General features: G+C 38.9%; 1 protein-coding gene across 4 annotated transcripts in view; it reads left to right on the top strand.

Annotated features, from left to right (window-relative positions):
* Positions 1-19,337, top strand: part of asic2 (acid-sensing (proton-gated) ion channel 2) — a 755,611-nt gene that overhangs the window by 725,032 nt on the left and 11,242 nt on the right. For all 4 annotated transcript variants that reach the window (XR_009807424.1, XM_061905484.1, XM_061905483.1 and 1 more), the window contains 2 exons: positions 566-716; positions 925-981. Coding sequence is in view for 3 of the 4 variants with exons in the window: in XM_061905484.1 (XP_061761468.1) it covers positions 566-716; positions 925-981 (208 nt within the window). In the remaining variant the exon portion in view is untranslated. The remainder of the gene's footprint in view (positions 1-565; positions 717-924; positions 982-19,337) is intronic.

Below are 19,337 nucleotides of genomic sequence, written 5' to 3'. Positions count from 1 at the left end.
ATACCTACTGTGAAGCATGGGGGTGGAAACATCATGCTTTGGGGCTGTTTTTCTGCTAAGGGGACAGGACGATTGATCCGTGTTAAGGAAAGAATGAATGGGGCCATGTTTCGTGAGATTTTGAGCCAAAACCTCCTTCCATCAGTGAGAGCTTTGAATGGTTGACCAAATACTTATTTTCCACCATAATTTACAAATACTTTAAAATTCCTACAATGTGAATTCCTGGATTTTTTTTTTCACATTCTGTCTCTCACAGTTGAAGTGTACCTATGATGAAAATTACAGACCTCTGTCATCATTTTAATCGGTGGCTGACTAAATACTTTTTGCAGTTATTATTGTTCAACTTCAAGTTTGTACTGTATGTCCATTTTTGGACCATTTCTTATCGTCGGACAACATTTTATTATCCATTTCAATCAATTTGCAGCTCTGTTGGATAAGTGTATAAAAAATATCGTATGAAAACATCCAAATAAAAACATGTTACCAAGACGTCACCTCGGTGCCAAAACGACATGAACACCATCAAACATGTTTTTTTTTTCTTCTCCACCTGCAGCTGACCTTCCTGCCTCCCCCGTGGGGAGAGTGCGAGTCCAAGGCGCTGGAGTCGGGCTTCTTCCAGGTGTACAGCGTGACCGCCTGCAGGATCGACTGCGAGACGCGCTACATCGTGGAGAACTGTAACTGCAGGATGGTGCACATGCCTGGTAGGACGCTTTTGTACTTTCTGCCGCTGCTGGGGGGAAAAAAAAAATGAATGTTCCGATGCATCCATTTGCAGCAAAAAGCTGATGTAACAAGCCAGGTGATCATAGAGGAAGACATCTTTACTTTAGCATCGTTAAGATCTTGTTGTCATGGACGACCTCTACTTTCCACTACATTTGTATAACACCTTCTCTTTATTCCTGCCAGGGGACGCCTTGTACTGCACCCCCGAGCAGTACAAAGACTGCGCTGAACCCGCCCTCGGTGAGTGCAAAAAAAACACACCACTAGCTGATCAGCATTCTATAAAGTCTTTGAGCTACAAGATGGATAGTTTAAGCTTTCTTCCCTGCTTCACCTTATTCACTTCATTTCACGAAATTTGCACTGAGTAGTGTTTGTCACTCACACTCACAACTTCTTTTGGCCCCATGGAGAATTATTTTGCAGTCGTACTCAATTAAAAAAAAAGAGTGAGTCACTGGAAAGACTCACTAGGTTGTGAGTTTTTCCTTGCCCTTGTGTGGGATCTGAACCGAGGATGTCGTTGTGGCTTGTGCAGCCCTTTGAGACACTTGTGATTTAGGGATATAGAAATAAACATTGATTGATTGATTGACCAATGCGTGGGATTCTTGCAACTGGATCGCCTGAAATGATACACGGGCAATGTTTGGTCATACAATACCAAAGATTGTGGACAAAAAGTGGTGCAAAATTTTTGCGAAAATCATCCCAAAAGTGTATGAAAATTGACGTACAGTATAGCTTTGTTTATAGCGGTTAATGAGTTTTGGGCCTTGCTTTACCTTATTCACTTAATTTCACTAAATTTGCTCTGAGTAGTGTTTCTCACTCACACTCGCAACTTCTTTTGGCCCCAAGGAGAATTATTTTGCAGTCGTACGCAATAATAAAAAAGAAATGAGTAGAAACTCACCAATTGGTGAGTCACTGGAAAGACTCAGTAGGTTGTGAGTTTTTCTTTGCCCTTATGTGGGATCTGAACTGAGGAGGTCGTTGTGGCTTGTGCAGCCCTTTGAGACACTTGTGATTTAGGGCTATATAAATAAACATCGATTGATTGATTGACCAATGCGTGGGATTCTTGTAACTGGATTGCCTGAAATGATACTCGGGCAATGTTTGGTCATACAATACCAAAGTTGGTGGACAAAAACTGGTGCAAAATTTTTGCGAAAATCATCACCAAAATGTATGAAAATTGACGTACAGTATAGCTTCGTTTATAGCGGTTAATGACTATTGGGCCCTGCTTTACCATATTCACTTAATTTAACTAAATATGCTCTGAGTAGTGTTTCTCACTCACACTCGCAACTTCTTTTGGCCCCATGGAGAATTATTTTGCAGTCGTACGCAATTAAAAAAAAGAGTAGAGACTCACCAATTGGCGAGTCAATGGAAAGACTCACTGGGATGTGAGTTTTTCCTTGCCCTTATGTGGGTTCTGAACCGAGGATGTCGTTGTGGCTTGTGCAGCCCTTTGAGACACTTGTGATTTAGGGCTATATAAATAAATATTGATTGATTGACTGACCAATGCATGGGATTCTTGCAACTGGATTGCCTGAAATGAGACTCGGGCAATTTTTGGTCATACAATACCAAAGATTGTGGACAAAAACTGTTGCAAAATTTTTGCGAAAATCATCCCAAAAATGTATGAAAATTGACGTACAGTATAGCTTTGTTTATAGCGGTTAATGAGTTTTGGGCCCTGCTTCACCTTATTCACTTAGTTTCACAAAATTTGCTCTGAGTAGTGTTTGTCACTCACACTCGCAACTTCTTTTGGCCCCATGGAGAATTATTTTGCAGTCGTACACAATAATAAAAAAGAAAAGAGTAGAGACTCACCAATTGGTGAGTCACTGGAAAAACTCACTAGATTGTGAGTTTTTCCTTGCCCTAATGTGCGATCTGAACCGAAGAGGTCGTTGTGGCTTGTGCAGCCCTTTGAGACACTTGTCATTTAGGGCTATATAAATAAACATTGATTGATTGATTGACCAATGCGTGGGATTCTTGCAACTGGATCGCCTGAAATGATACTCGGGCAATGTTTGGTCATACAATACCAAAGATGGTGGAACAAAACTGGTGCAAAACTTTGGCGAAAATCATCCCAAAAGTGTATGAAAATTGACGTACAGTATAGCTTTGTTTATAGCGGTTAGTGAGTGTTAGGCCTTGCTTTACCTTATTCACTTAATTTCACTAAATTTGCTCTGAGTAGTGTTTCTCACTCACACTCGCAACTTCTTTAGGCCCCATGGAGAATTGCAATCGTACACAATTAAAAAAAAGAGTCGAGAATCACCGATGCGTGGGATTCTTGCAACTGGATTGCCTGAAATGAGACTCGGGCAATGTTTGGTCATACAATACCAAAGATTGTGGACAAAAACTGGTGCAAAATTTTGGCGAAAATCATCCCATCATACAGTATAGCTTTGTTTATAGCGGTTAATGAGTTTTGGGCCTTGCTTTACCTTATTCACTTAATTTCACAAATTTTGCTCTGAGTAGTGTTTCTCCCTCACACTCGCAACTTCTTTTGGCCCAATGGAGAATTATTTTGCAGTCGAACGCAATTAAAAAAAAGAGTAGAGACTCACTAATTGGTGAATCACTGGAAAAACTCACTGGGTTGTGAGTTTTTCCTTGTCCTTATGTGGGATCTGAACCGAGGATGTCGTTGTGGCTTGTGCAGCCCTTTGAGACACTTGTGATTTAGGGCTATATAAATAAGCATTGATTGATTGATTGACCAATGCGTGGGATTCTTGCAACTGGAACGCCTGAAATGATACTCGGGCAATGTTTGGTCATACAATACCAAAGATGGTGGACAAAAACTGGTGCGAAATTTTAGCGAAAATCATCCCAAAAATGTATGAAAATTGACGTACAGTATAGCTTTGTTTATAGCGGGTAATGAGTTAATGAGTAATGTCTGCTTGTAAGTACTCGGTTATTGTGCACTGCCGAACATGCTCGTCTGCTTGTAAACCAACAATGACACCACGACAAGGGCACGGGGAGAGGGGGTGTTTTAACTAGTACTTTTTAGAGGCGGTATAGTACCGAATATGATTCATTAGTATCGCGGTACTATACTAATACCGGTATACTGTACAACCCTACTAAGTACAGTACGAATTAAGTGCACATTTGTGTTTGTTTTGTCTTAAATATAAATATTTCCTGCTTAATGTAATAACAATAAACATATTTCTTCAACAGGAGTATGTCGTGCTTAACTTAAAAGAGAATAAATTCAGTGTGCAGCTTTATAATAGAGCAACCTTCATCACTATGAAAACTACTGTGACAAAAAGAGAGGTGAGATATTTGTTTCACTAATACGACTGGCAACATTTCAAGTGTGCTTTATTTATGCGGGATATCTCCTCTCAGTGAGGTTATTGTCTTTATGCTGTGTCGGGTAATTTGTGAGCAAATAAAAGCATCACGTACATACTCGTAGCTCATTAAAGTGGAATAAATGGCACATCACATTCCGCTCTTCTCCTGGCGAATGGTGCAGAGTGGAAGTGTAACATCCTCGTTGAACGCCGACGTGCACTTGACCTCCGACCGACTGCACGCAGTGATGGAACAAACACGCTGGCATAAATATGGCACTTATTGCAACCATAGACAGCAGAACATTTTTACTTTTATTCACTTACTTTCGTCATCTGCTGCCTTGACAAGATTCCTTCTCCGTACGTGTTGGCCACTGTGGCAAAATAGCTTTGTCAAAACGGCGTGTGATGTCACGAATTAGCTTTTTAACTTAAATTTTAAAAGTTTTTAACTTTTTTTTTTTTTTTTTACAACCCGGGACCATGACAACAAAATACGAACCCCGTTTCAATATGAGTTTGGAAATTGTGTTAGATGTAACATTTTTGTTGTTGTTGCATATAGTCATTAACTTTAGAATTTGACGCCAGCAACACGTGACTAAGAAGTTGGGAAAGGTGGAAAAAAATACTGATAAAGTTGAGGAATGCTCATCAAACACTTATTTGGAACATCCCACAGGTGTGCAGGCTAATTGGGAACAGGTGGGCGCCATGATTGGGTATAAAAACAGTTTCCCAAAAAATGTTTACTCTTTCACAAGAAAGGATGGGGCGAGGTACACCCCTTTGTCCACAACTGTGTGAGCAAATAGTCAAACAGTTTAAGAACAACGTTTCTCAAAGTGGAATTGCAAGAAATTTAGGGATTTCAACATCTACGGTCCATAATATCATCAAAAGGTTCAGAGAATCTGGAGAAATCACTCCATGGCCAGAAACCAACATTGAATGACCGTGACCTACGATCCCTCAGACGGCACTGTATCAAAAACCGACATCAATCTCTAAAGGATATCACCACATGGGCTCAGGAACATGTCAGAAAACCACTGTCACTAAATCCAGTTCGTCGCTACATCTGTAAGTGCAAGTTAAAGCTCTACTATGCAAAGCGAAAGCCATTTATCAACAACATCCGGAAACGCCGCCGGCTTCTCTGGGCCCGAGATCATCTAAGATGGACTGATGCAAAGTGGAAAAGTGTTCTGTGGTCGGACGAGTCCAAATTTCAAATTGTTTTTGGAAATATTCGACATTGTGTCATCCAGACCAAAGGGGAAGCGAACCATCCAGACTGTTATTGACGCAAAGTTCAAAAGCCAGCATCTCTGATGGTATGGGGGTGAATTAGTGCCAAAGGCATGGGTAACTTACACATCTGTGAAGGCACCATTAATGCTGAAAGGTACATACAGGTTTTGGAACAACATATGCTGCCATCTAAGCGCCTTCTTTTTCATGGACGCCCCTGCTTATTTCAGCAAGACAATGCCAAGCCACATTCATTCCCAACTACTTTGCCACATGGTGCAGCCATGCAATTCTAAGTTAATTATTATTTGCAAAAAAATTTATATAAAGTTTATCAGTTTGAACATCAAATATCTTGTCTTTGTAGTGCATTCAATTGAATATGGGTTGAAAAGCATGTGCGAATCATTTGTATTCTGTTTATATTTACATCTAACACAATTTCCCAACTCATATGGAAACGGGGTTTGTAATTGGCTCTGTTGGCCACTTCATAAAAATACTGGACAAAGTGCATCCCTTGACATGGCAATACGGAACGCTTACTTTTGTTCCTAAACACGGGACAATTCCATGGCAACCTGTCACGCCTGTGGATCAGGTTTTTTGTTTGATCATCTTTTGTTTTGTTTTTTGGACTCTTGTTTCCTGTTTTGCACTTCCTGTTTTTTTTTTTGTTTCTATAGTAACCCATTGGTTTCCACCTGATCTCCTAGTCACGCCCCGTCCTCAGTCCTCACACCTGTTTACAATAATCAGAGCTAGTATTTAAGCCATTTGTTTTCTGTTCCTCGGCCTGGCAACTTTACCGGATGTATTGTATTGAACTCTACCTACTCTCATGACCACGCGCCTACCTTACCTTGCCGACCTTCATGCCTTGCCACGCTGTTTATTTTTTGACCACGCCACGTAAGACCTTTTGTATTTATGCCTCAGTGCAAGTTTTTGGTTTGTTTTGTGCCATAGTAGTATCTTTTGTTTATTTGTATATAGTCATGCCATTGAGCTGTTTTTGTTTGGAGTGTAGTCTAGTTTATAGAGATGCGCGGATAGGCAATTATATAATCCGCAACCGCATCACCAAAGTCGTCATCCACCCGCCGTACACCTGAACCAACATTTTATCTGAACTGCAACCGCCTGCCACCCGCCCGTTGAAATACATCAGAGGTCGGCCACCTTTACCACTCAAAAAGCTATTTAAACCCATTTCACAGAGTAAAGAAGACAATGGGAGCCGCTAACGTTCTCGCGAATATCCAATGGTGTTCATCCTGATGACAAGAATAAGGGCGTGCTGTGAAGCCATTGCCTTTGACACCTTCAACAACATGCTCAAATTGATTGTTAGTCCAGCAACATGTTGTGTGCAACTTCCGCAATTACACGTACAAGATTGAAAGGCATACTGGGTGATACAGAGTACACTGATGGTTGTGATATAAAAATGTTAACACTCTTAAAAATATGCGCCACGCTGTGAAGCCACACCAAACAAGAATGACAAACACATTTCGGGAGAACATCCTCACATTAACACAACATAAACGCAACACAACAAATACCCATAATCCTTTGTATTTATGACAGTTCCTGAATATATTTTACACCCCCGCGCCCCCAACTCCGCCCACCTTACCGACGCACGGGGGGGTAGTGGCGGGGTTTGCTGCTAGCGGGGTGTATAAAATAGTCAGGAAGTGTCATTGATGAAAAGGATTCTGGGTATTTGTTGTGTTCCGTTTATGTTGGGTTACTGTGAGGATGTTCTCCCGAAATGTGTTTGTCATTCTTGTTTGGTGTGGCTTCACAGCGTGGCGCATATTACTAAGAGTGTTCAAATTGTTTATATCACAAGCATTAGTGTACTCTGTGTCACCCAGTATGCCTTGCAGTCGTGTGCGTGTGTTTGCAGAAGCCACACACAACATGTTGCTGGACTGACAAGAAGATCGTACATGCTGTAGAAGGCGACAAAGCCAATGGCTTCATAGCACGCCATAATACTAAATAACTGGGTGACTGCCGGCAGTCATTCTAGAGAATGTTTGCGTCTCCTATTGTCTTCTTCCCTTTGTGATACGGGTCCAATATGGCTCTTTGAATGGTAAAGGATACCACCCCTAAACCATGTATATCAAATATTTCCGAATGGTTCAACCGCCACCCGTCCGAATCTAATTAAAATCTATTTTTTCGTCATGTCACCTGCCCGACCCGCGGTTTATCCGCGGACTCCGCGGATGAGACCGCAAACCGCGCATCTCGACTAGTTTATTATCCGCCATTGTGCGCGCCCTTTGTTTTGTCTGTTTTTGAATTATAGTGTTAAATAAAACAATATGTACTTACATTCACGTCTCGCTCGTGCAAATCATCCTTTGCGTGGAAGAAGCAAAACAAATCCAAGTCCATGTTTTGACACAACCATATTTAAGTAGCATTTTATTCTAGTGGCGCCATCCTCACGCTCATGTTTCTCTTTAAGATGCTTTTTTAAACCTGATGTGCACCGGTGATAAGAAAGTTTGTCGCTGCAATGCTGATTAAGTAGCTCAGTTTTATCTAAAGTTCCATCCAGGTTTGTTTTGAAGCGAAATTGGGCGCAGAGCACATCGTTCTAACTATCACTGGTGTGTGACGTGATCACTGCATGTGCATAATGCATGCTGCCTTCAAGCACCAGTCAAAACAAACACTGATTAATCATCATTCATTTATGATAATGCGTTATACAGATATATTTTTTTTTCATCACGTGCCCTATTAAAAACAAAAAAACATTTCATCAAAAAATGTTTGCAGCACAAACGATTGGAACAGGTTGGGGGAGATTTAGACATAATTGGGGGTCTAGTTATAATTAAAGCGTTAAAAACATGTTATTAACATAAAGCAGGGGTGTCAAACTCAGATATAAAGTGGGCCAAAATTTTAAACCGAACAAATCCATGGGCCGAGGTTGAACAAATTAACCTTTTAATAGGGACACGAACAAGTTTTGCATTGAATATTGAACAAGCAAGACTTATATAACTTTATAGTGACATGCAAAATACAGTTTTAAGTAATAATAATAATGAAAAAATATCAATAGCATTTCAAATAAAATGTAAATAATAATTGAATGCCTCTTTTCGGTGGCAGAGTTGAGGTGGACGGGGTTTGGTGATAGTGAGGGGTGTATATTGTAGCGTCCCGGAAGAGTTAGTGCTGCAAGGGCTTCTGGTTATTTGTTCTGTTGTGTTTATGTTGTGTTACGGTGCGGATGTTCTCCCGAAATGTGTTTGTCATTCTTGTTTGGTGTGGGTTCACAGTATGGCGCATATCTGTAACAGTGTTAAAGTTGTTTATACAGCCACCTTCAGTGTGACCTGTATGGCTGTTGACCAAATATGCTTGCATTCAATTGTGTGTGTGTGTATATAAACCGCATATATTATGTGACTGAGCCGGCACGCTGTTTGTATGGAGGAAAAGCGGATGTGGCGACAGGTTGTAGAGAACACCAAAGGCAGTGCCTTTAAGGCGCACCCCCAATATTGTTGCCCGGGATGAAATTCGGGAGGGGCACCCAACTTTGGGAGTCTCCCGGGAAAATCGGGAGGGTTGGCAAGTAAGAGTATTAGCGGTGAATGCGGTGTTACAGCAGCGGGCCAGCTCTAATGTTAATTTGATATTGCCTCAAGGGCCAAGTGAATCTACACGACGGGCCAAATTTGGCCCGCGGGCCAGAGTTTGACACCCATGACATAAAGCAATAAAACGTTAGGTTAGACAAGGGGTTGGCAACCCAAAATGTTGAAAGAGCCAAAATACAAAAAAATAATCTGTCTGAAGCCGCAAAAAACGAAAATGTGTTATAATGAAGGCAACACATGATGTAAGTGTCTATATTAGATATATTAGCCTACTATCAAAATGACTTTAAAAGTCTTATATAAGGGTTATAATGAAAGCAACACATGTTGTAAGTGTCTATATTAGATATATTAGCCTACTATCGAAATGACTTTAAAAGTCTTATATAAGGGTTATAATGAAGGTAACACATGATGTAAGTGTCTATATTAGATATATTAGCCTACTATCAAAATGACTTTAAAAGTCTTATATAAGGGTTATAATGAAAGCAACACATGTTGTAAGTGTCTATATTAGATATATTAGCCTACTATCAAAATGACTTTAAAAGTCTTATATAAGGGTTATAATGAAAGCAACACATGTTGTAAGTGTCTATATTAGATATATTAGCCTACTATCAAAATGACTTTAAAAGTCTTATATAAGGGTTATAATGAAGGCAACACATGATGTGTCTATATTAGATATATTAGCCTACTATCAAAATGACTTTAAAAGTCTTATATAAGGGTTATAATGTAAGCAACACATGTGGTAATTATCTATATTAGATTTATTAGCCTACTATCAGAATGACTTTAAAAGTCTTATATAAGTGTAATAATGAAGGCAACACATGTTGTAAGTGTCCATATTAGATTTATTAGCCTACTATCAAAATGACTTTAAAAGTCTTATATGAGTGTTATAATGAAAGCAACACATGTTTTAAGTGTCTATATTAGATTTATTAGCCTACGATCAAAATGACTTTAAAAGTCTTATATAAGGGTTATAATGAAGGAAACACATGATGTAAGTGTCTATATTAGATATATTAGCCTACTATCAAAATGACTTTAAAAGTCTTATATAGGGGTTATAATGAAGGCAACACACGATGTGTCTATATTAGATATATTAGCCTACTATCAAAATGACTTTAAAAGTCTTATATAAGGGTTATAATGAAGGCAACACATGATGTGTCTATATTAGCTATATTAGCCTACTATCAAAATGACTTTAAAAGTCTTATAAAAGGGTTATAATGTAAGCAACACATGTTGTAATTGTCTATATTAGATTTATTAGCCTACTATCAGAATGACTTTAACAGTCTTATATAAGGGTTATAATGAAGGCAACACATGATGTAAGTGTCTATATTAGATATATTAGCCTACCATCAAAATGACTTTAAAAGTCTTATATAAGGGTTATAATGAAGGCAACACATGATGTGTCTATATTAGCTATATTAGCCTACTATCAAAATGACTTTAAAAGTCTTATAAAAGGGTTATAATGTAAGCAACACATGTTGTAATTGTCTATATTAGATTTATTAGCCTACTATCAGAATGACTTTAACAGTCTTATATAAGGGTTATAATGAAGGCAACACATGATGTAAGTGTCTATATTAGATATATTAGCCTACCATCAAAATGACTTTAAAAGTCTTATATAAGGGTTATAATGAAGGCAACACATGATGTGTCTATATTAGCTATATTAGCCTACTATCAAAATGACTTTAAAAGTCTTATAAAAGGGTTATAATGTAAGCAACACATGTTGTAATTGTCTATATTAGATTTATTAGCCTACTATCAGAAAGACTTTAACAGTCTTATATAAGGGTTATAATGAAGGCAACACATGATGTAAGTGTCTATATTAGCTATATTAGCCTACTATCAAATGACTATGTGTCGCAGGCTGAAGCAAATCTTTGTTGACAGAAATGTTGAAATGTAATATTTATTCTACACATTTTTACAACATTGTAACACAGTACATTAGAGGCTGCTCAGAAGGTGAGATAACTCCTGGAAATTATGGGCTTTTACTGGCCAAAGGAATAGATGTGTGTGTCCAAGTTGAAGGAACCCCGTTTCCATATGAGTTGGGAAATTGTGTTAGATGTAAATATAAACGGAATACAATGATTTGCAAATCATTTTCAACCCATATTCAGTTGAATATGCTACGAAGACAACATATTTGATGTTCAAACTGATAAACATTTTTATTTTTTTGCTAATAATCATTAACTTTGGAATTTGATGCCAGCAACACGTGACAAAGAAGTTGGGAAAGGTGGCAATAAATACTGATAAAGTTGAAAAATTCTCATCAAGCACTTATTTGAAACATCCCACAGGTTTGCAGGCTAATTGGGTATAAAAGAAGCTTCCATGAAATGCTAAGTAATTCACAAACAAGGATGGGGCGAGGGTCACCACTTTGTAAGCAAATGGTCGAACAGTTTTAGAACAACATTTCTCAACGAGCTATTGCAAGGAATTTAGGGATTTTACCATCTATGGTCCGTAAAATCATCAAAAGGTTCAGAGAATCTGGAGAAATCACTGCACGTAAGCGATGATATTACGGACCGTTAATCCCTCAGGCGGTACTGAAATCAAAAACCGACATCAGAGTGTAAAGGATATCACCACATGGGCTCAGGAACACTTCAGAAAACCACTGTCAGTAATTACAGTTGGTTGCTACATCTGTAAGTGCAAGTTAAAACTCTGCTAGGCAAAGCAAAACCCATTTATTAACAACTCCAAGGAACGCCGCTGGCTTCGCTGGGCCCGAGCTCAAGTAAGATGGACTGATGTAAAGTGGAAAAGTGTTCTGTGGTCTGACGAGTCCACATTTCACATTATATTTGGAAACTGTGGTCTTGGTGTCCTCCGGAACAAAGAGGAAAATAACCATCCGGATTGTTATAGGCGCAAAGTTCAAAAGCCCGCATCTGTGATGGTATGGGGGTGTATTAGTGCCCTAGGCATGGGTAACTTACACATCTGTGAAGGCACCATTAATGCTGAATTGTCCATACAGGTTTTGGAGCAACGTTATCATGGACGCCCCTGCTTATGTCAGCAAGACAATGCCAAGCCACGTGTTACAACAGCGTGGTTTCGTAAAAAAAGAGTGCGGGTACTTTCCTGGCCCGCCTGCAGTCCAGACCTGTCCCCCATTGAAAATGTGTGGCGCATTATGAAGCATAAAATACGACAGCGGAGACCCCGGACTGTTGAACGACTGAAGCTCGACATAAAAAAAGAATGGGAAAGAATTCCACTTTCAAAGCTTCAACAATTAGTTTCCTCAGTTCCCAAACGTTTATTGAGTGTTGTTAAATGAAAAGGTGATGTAACACAGTGGTGAACATGCCCTTTCCCAACTACTTTGGCACGTGTTGCAGCCATTAAAATCTAAGTTAATTATTATTTGCAAAAAAATACAAAGTTTTTGAGTTTGAACATCAAATATCTTGTCTTCGTAATGCATTCAATTACATATGGGTTGAAAATGATTTGCATATAAACGGAGTACATTGTATTTCGTTTATATTTATCAGAATCAGAATCAGACATACTTTATTAATCCCTTTACATCTAACACAATTTCCCAACTCATATGGAAACGGGGTTTGTACAATCTTTGGCAAGCTAGGTAATGTTTGCTGTGGTCTGGAACAACATGGCACACAAACAACTATCAGAAATGCAGCCAATATTAAAACTAAACTATATACAAAGAGGATAAAAGTAAAGGAAATTAAATGAGCTCAAATATACCTCCAAGTCCGAGTCCATGGTTCTCGCCCGGAAAAGGGTGTAGTGCCATCTCCGGGTTGGGGAGGAGACCCTGCCCCAAGTGGAGGAGTTCAAGTACCTCGGAGTCTTGTTCACGAGTGAGGGAAGAGTGGATCGTGAGATCGACAGGCGGATCGATGCGGTGTCTTCAGTAATGCGGACGTTGTATCGATCAGTTGTGGTGAAGAAGGAGCTGAGCCAGAAGGCAAAGCTCTCAATTTACCGGTCGATCTACGTTCCCATCCTCACCTATGGTCATGAGCTTTGGGTTTTGACTGAAAGGATAAGATCACGGGTACAAGCGGCCGAAATGAGTTTCCTCCGCCGTGTGGAGGGGCTCTCCCTTAGAGATAGGGTGAGAAGCTCTGCCATCCGGGAGGAACTCAAAGTAAAGCCGCTGCTCCTCCACATCGAGAGGAGCCAGATGAGGTGGTTCGGGCATCTGGTCAGGATGCCACCTGAACGCCTCCCTAGGGAGGTGTTTAGGGCACGTCTGACCGGCAGGAGGCCACGGGGAAGACCCAGGACACGTTGGGAAGACTATGTCTCCCGACTGGCCAGGGAACGCCTCGGGATCCCCCTGGAAGAGCTGGACCAAGTGGCTGGGGAGAGGGAAGTCTGGGCATCCCTGCTTAGGCTGTTGCCCCCGCGACCAGACCTCGGATGAGCGGAAGAAAATGGATTGATGAATCTTTGTCGTTATCGTCCTCCTGTGTGTCATATTTTGTGGTCATGTTCTGTTTGGTTTTGGACTCACTGTGCACTTTTGTTTTGTCACCATGACAACTCATTAGTTTCACCTGTTATGTGTTCACGACTCACGAACCTGATTTGTTTGGACTCACGCACCTGTCAATTACTGCACCATTATTTAAGCCTCTAGTTGCCTGGCGACATCACCCTCTACACACCCTTGTTATCCATACTGATGATCCAAGCTCCTTTCTCGTTCTAAGTAAGTTTTCGTTATTCATACCATAGTTTGCAAGTTTTGTTTTATGTCCATAGTTTACGTCGTAGTAATAGTTTTGTTTTCATAGCCAAGTTTTGTACCTCCGCTGAGAGAGCCTTTTGTTTGTTCCTTTTTCCGAGTTAATATTAAAGGATGTCATTACCTTCAGGCCATGTCCGGTCCAGTCGATTTGCACCACGGGGAAACAAACCACACCATAGTCCACGTCTTGACACCGTGCAATAAAACAGCTAACATCGTCTTATTAAGTGTCGGACTTGAACGGACTCTGAATAGTTTTGTTTTCACTTTCAGTGTTGTTGTAGGATGACATGTTTCCATGCTCTTCTTTAAAAAATATATTTTTTTCTTTTTTTTTTGCAACAGGCATATAACTTTTTTGTGTTTCTGTAACCTTTTATAGGTTAAAAGTAAACCTCCTCCCACACGTCCTCAGCCTGCAGACATTAGCTGCCTAGCGAGGTGTCCATGAATTCAAATGCAGCTGCTGAAGGAGCAAAGAAACTTCCCCGGCCGCCAACTTCCCCGCCGTCGTGAGCGATGTGCCGCTAATTGGCCTCATGTTTGCCAGAAGAGAACCCGCTCAGGATCTCTGCTTGCAAATCAGCTTAAAGTCGGCGTCAATTGGCTCAGGCCAGCCCTACATTTTTTTCTGCAGAATAATAAACGCAATGTAACGGGTGCCAAGTGGTCGGCGGAGATTAAAGGCGTCGTGTTGATGCGATGACAGCCGGATGTTGTTGTCTGCCAACAAGTTGTTGAAGTTGAGAGGAAACTTTGATTATTAACGCTGACATTCTCGTGTGACTTGTTTGATTCATTAGTGCTTAGCAGTGTTAACTTTGACAGCAAAATTTGATCTAGTTTTAGTCATAGTCTTTTGACTAATATGTAATTTAGTTCTAGTCATAATTTCGTTTTTTCAATTGTTTTAGTTTTAGTCTAGTTTTAGTTGACGAAATATCATAAGATTATAGTCGACGAAAACTACAGTAGATTTAGTCGACTAAAGGGCAGAGGTGGGTAGAGTAGCCAGAAATTGTACTCAAGTAAGAGTACTGTTACTTTAGAGATTTATTACTCAAGTAAAAGTAAGGAGTAGTCACCCAAATATTTACTTGAGTAAAAAAAGTTGTAAAAAAACTACTCAAGTACTGAGTAACTGATGAGTAACCTGATTACGGCAACAAATAATGCACAAAAACATAAAAATAGCAATGAGCAAATTCAGAGCCATGAATAACTCTTAAGCAACTAAAACAATAATATATTTTAAATAATAGTACATTAAAATAAAAAAATAATAAGGCACATTGAGCCACAATAACTTAACAGCACCATAGGCTCAGTAGGCATTCATTGATTGATTGATTGAAACTTTTATTAGTAGAATGCACGGTACAGTACATATTCCGTACAATTGACCGCTAAATGGTAACACCCCAATAAGTTTTTCAACGTTAATCAATTACTTAATAAATGACCAAGTTGAGGTGATTTACCTCATATATACATATTCATACACACACACATATATATGTATATATATAAATATATATATATATATATATATATACACACACACATTTATATATACAATATATAATTTATATTTATTTATTTTGCCGTTTTTGTTGACATATTAAAGGTGTTTTAATGAATATACATGCATGTTTAACATATAGATTCCTATCTTTCATGAAGACAACAATATAAGTTGGTGTATTTCCTGATTCTGATGACTTGCATTTTAGTGCTGATAATGTCCACTTTTTCAAATGGAGGAGAAAAAAAGTTCCTCTTTTCTGTCTAATACCACATGAAAGTCGTTGGTTTTTGGCATCTTATTTGTCCAGCTTCTATATTTGTTTTTACACACTTTACAAGAAATACATTGGCGGCAAACTCCGTAGCTTGCTAGCTTGTTTGCACTGGCTTTCGGAGACTCTTATTTTGTTAGCGCAGGCGTGATGGAGCGGCGCTTTTATTGTGAAGACAGGAACTGTGCGATCAGTCTTTAGGCTTTTAACGGGAAGTACGGTTGAAATAAAAAGTGTCTTTTTTCCTTTACACTTTTCATTCATTGCTTGATTGATACTTTTATTAGTAGATTGCACAGTTCAGTACATATTCCGTACAATTGACCACTAAACGGTAACACCCGAATAAGTTTTTCAACGTTAATCAATGACTTAATAAATGACCAAGTCGAGGTGATTTACCTCATATATACATATACATACACACACATATACATACACACACATATATATATATATATATATATTCACATTTATATATACAGTATATAATATATATTTATTTATTTTGCCGTTTTTGTTGACATATTAAAGGTGTTTTAATGAATACACATGCATGTTTAACACATAGATTCCTATCTTTCATGAAGACAAGAATATAAGTTGGTGTATTACCTGATTCTGATGACTTGCATTTTAGTGCTGATAACGTCCACTTTTGTCAAATGGAGGAGAAAAAAAGTTCCTCTTTTCTGTCTAATACATCATGAAAGTCGTTGGTTTTTGGCATCTTATTTGTCCAGCTTCCATATTCGTTTTTATACACTTTACAAGAAATACATTGGCGGCAAACTCTGTAGCTTGCTAGCTTTTTTGCGCTGGCTTTCGGAGACTCTTATTTTGTTAGCGCAGGCGCGATGGAGCGGTACTTTTATTGTGAAGACAGGAATTGTGCGATCAGTCTTTAGGCTTTTGACGGGAAGTACGGTTGAAATAAAAAGTGTCTTTTTTCCTTTACACTTTTCATTCATTGCTTGATTAATACTTTTACTAGTAGATTGCACAGTACAGTACATATTCCGTACAATTGACCACTAAATGGTAACACCCCAATAAGTTTTTCAAGTTGTTTAAGTCGGGTCATGTGACCGCCTGACTCTGTTTGATTGGTCCAACGTCACCAGTGACTGCATGTGATTGGTGAAACGCAGGCATGCGTAGATCCTAATTTGAAACTCCGTCATAAACTAAAACAAACATTAATAGATCGATAAAAAAAAAAGTAGCGAGTAGCGAGCTGAATGTAGATAAATGGAGCGGAGTAAAAGTAGCGTTTCTTCTCTATAAATATACTCAAGTAAAAGTAAAAGTATGTTGCATAAAAACTACTCGTAGAAGTACAATTTATCCCAAAAGTTACTCAAGTAAATGTAACGGAGTAAATGTAGCGCGTTACTACCCACCTCTGCTAAAGGGTAATATGTAAACTTTCCCTTCAATTTCTGAAAGTCAAAGCAAAACAGCGGAACAATCACCGATACAAGTCGTATTTTGATGAAAATCATGTCTCAAATTTAGTATTTCACGAGTAAGCCGTGTAATAAACGGGATAACGTCGAGTGAGTTGTATGTTGTGGAAAATGATTACCTGTGTGTGGATTTCGGGGTGATTCGACTGTAAATGTCGCTTCAAGTTTGTTGTGTTTTTCCCCGTAATTCTGGCGCTGCATTTCTTACACTGCGTCTTGTTATCTTTGACGTCAACTATAAAATGTCCCCATATGTCCTCTCTCCTCTTCCTCCCTGGCGTTGACATGTTGTCTTCTGCAGCGCATTCCCGGGTCAGTCTCAAAAGCCAACTACGTTTACGTAACTTCCTTACCACATCGCTCTGAATGGTTCTCTTCCCAACTCCTCCCGCCTCTTCATAACGAAATGAGTTCCGATTGGATCTCGTATTTGGCAGACATTTTCGTCTTGTTTTTATTTGTTGACGAATATGTCAATACACCTCATCATCGTCTTAGTCCACGTAAATTATTTTTTATTTAGTTATTGTCTCGTTTTAGTCAGAAAAAAAGGCCGTTGACGATAACTATGACGAAAATTTTTCGTCAACAAAATTAAGACTGGTGCTGAGAAGAGACAGCAGTCTTATCCTAATCCATCCATCCATCCATTCACTTGTTCCTGATCCCTTATATCAGTGTTTTTCAACCACTAGTGTGCCGTGGGAGATGATCTAATTTCACCTATTTGGGTTCAAAATATTTTTTGCAAACCAGTAATTATAGTCTGCAAATGATGTGTTGTTGTTGAGTGTCGGTGCTGTCTAGAGCAGTGGTTCTTAACTTGGGTTCTATCGAACCCTAGGGCAGTGGTTCTCAAATGGGGGTACGGGTACCCCTGGGGTTTTTTTTTGTTTTTTTTCTTATCCCCTGAGGGTACTTAAAGGCAGTGGTCCCCAACCACCGGGCCGCGGTACCGATTGGTACCGGGCCGTAGAAGAATTTTTTTTTCATTTTTATTTAAAAATAAAAATAAAAAATACATTTTTTTTTTTTTTAATTAAATCAACATAAAAAACACAGTATACACTTGCAATTAATGCACCAACAATAAAAACCTCCCTTTTTCATGACAAAAAAAAAAAAAAGAACAAAAAAAAAGGATCCCCCCCCCCACCGGGCCGCGGGACAAATTATTAAGCGTTGACCGGTCCGCGGATACAAAAAGGTTGGGGACCACTGCTTAAAGGTATGCCAAGGGGTACGTGAGATTTTTCCCCAAAATTCTAAAAATAGCAACAATTCAAAAATAATTCATGAACATATTTATTGAATAATACTTCAACAAAATATGAATGTAAGTTCATAAACTGAAAAAAATGCAATATTTAGTGTTGACAGCTATATTTTTTGTGGACATGTTCCATAAATATTAATGTTAAAGATGTATTTTTTTGTAAAGAAATGTTCAGAATTAAGTTCTATTCCAATCCCCAAAAAGGGCACTTTAAGTTGATGATTTTTTTCTATGTGTAGAAATCTTTATTAGGGACCGCAATGTCCCTATTGTTTATTTATAATTGAATCACTTGTTTATTTTTCAACAAGTTTTTAGTTATTTTCTTAATCTTTTTTTCCAAATAGTTCAAGAAAGACCACTACAAATGAGCAATATTTTGCACTTTTATACAATTCAATAAATCAGAAACTGATGACAGTGCAGTATTTTACTTCTTTATCTCATTTTTTTCAAACAAAAATGCTTTTCTCTGATTAGGGGGTACTTGATTTAAAAAGATTTTCACAGGGGGTACTTCACTGAAAAAGGTTGATAACCACAGCCTTAGGGGTTCGGTGAGTCGGCCTCAGGGGTTCGGCGGAGGTCAAAACACACCCGACTCATCGTGTAAATAAAAAGTTCTCCCTATCGGCGTATTACGAGTACGGCAACAGCAGAAGTCACACTGATTTGCAGGTGTGTAATTTGTTGTGAGTTTATGCACTGTGTTGGTTTTGTTCTTTGAACAAGGTGATGTAATGCACGGTTCATTTTGTGCACTAGTAAAAAACATGGTAACACTTAAGTATGGGGAATATATTCACCATTAATTAGTTGCTTATTAACATGCAAATTGGTAACCTTTTGGCTCTTAACTAGTCATTATTAAGTACTTATTAATGCCTTATTCGGCATGGCCTTATTATAACCCTAACCCTCTAACCCTGGCCCTAACCCAGGGGTCGGGAACCTTTTTTAG

The sequence above is a fragment of the Nerophis ophidion genome, linkage group LG07 (genome assembly GCF_033978795.1).
Source record: "Nerophis ophidion isolate RoL-2023_Sa linkage group LG07, RoL_Noph_v1.0, whole genome shotgun sequence".
Classification (NCBI taxonomy): Eukaryota; Metazoa; Chordata; class Actinopteri; order Syngnathiformes; family Syngnathidae; genus Nerophis; species Nerophis ophidion.
Note: the sequence above shows the minus strand (reverse complement) of the source record. Positions and strands in the feature narration are given on the sequence as shown.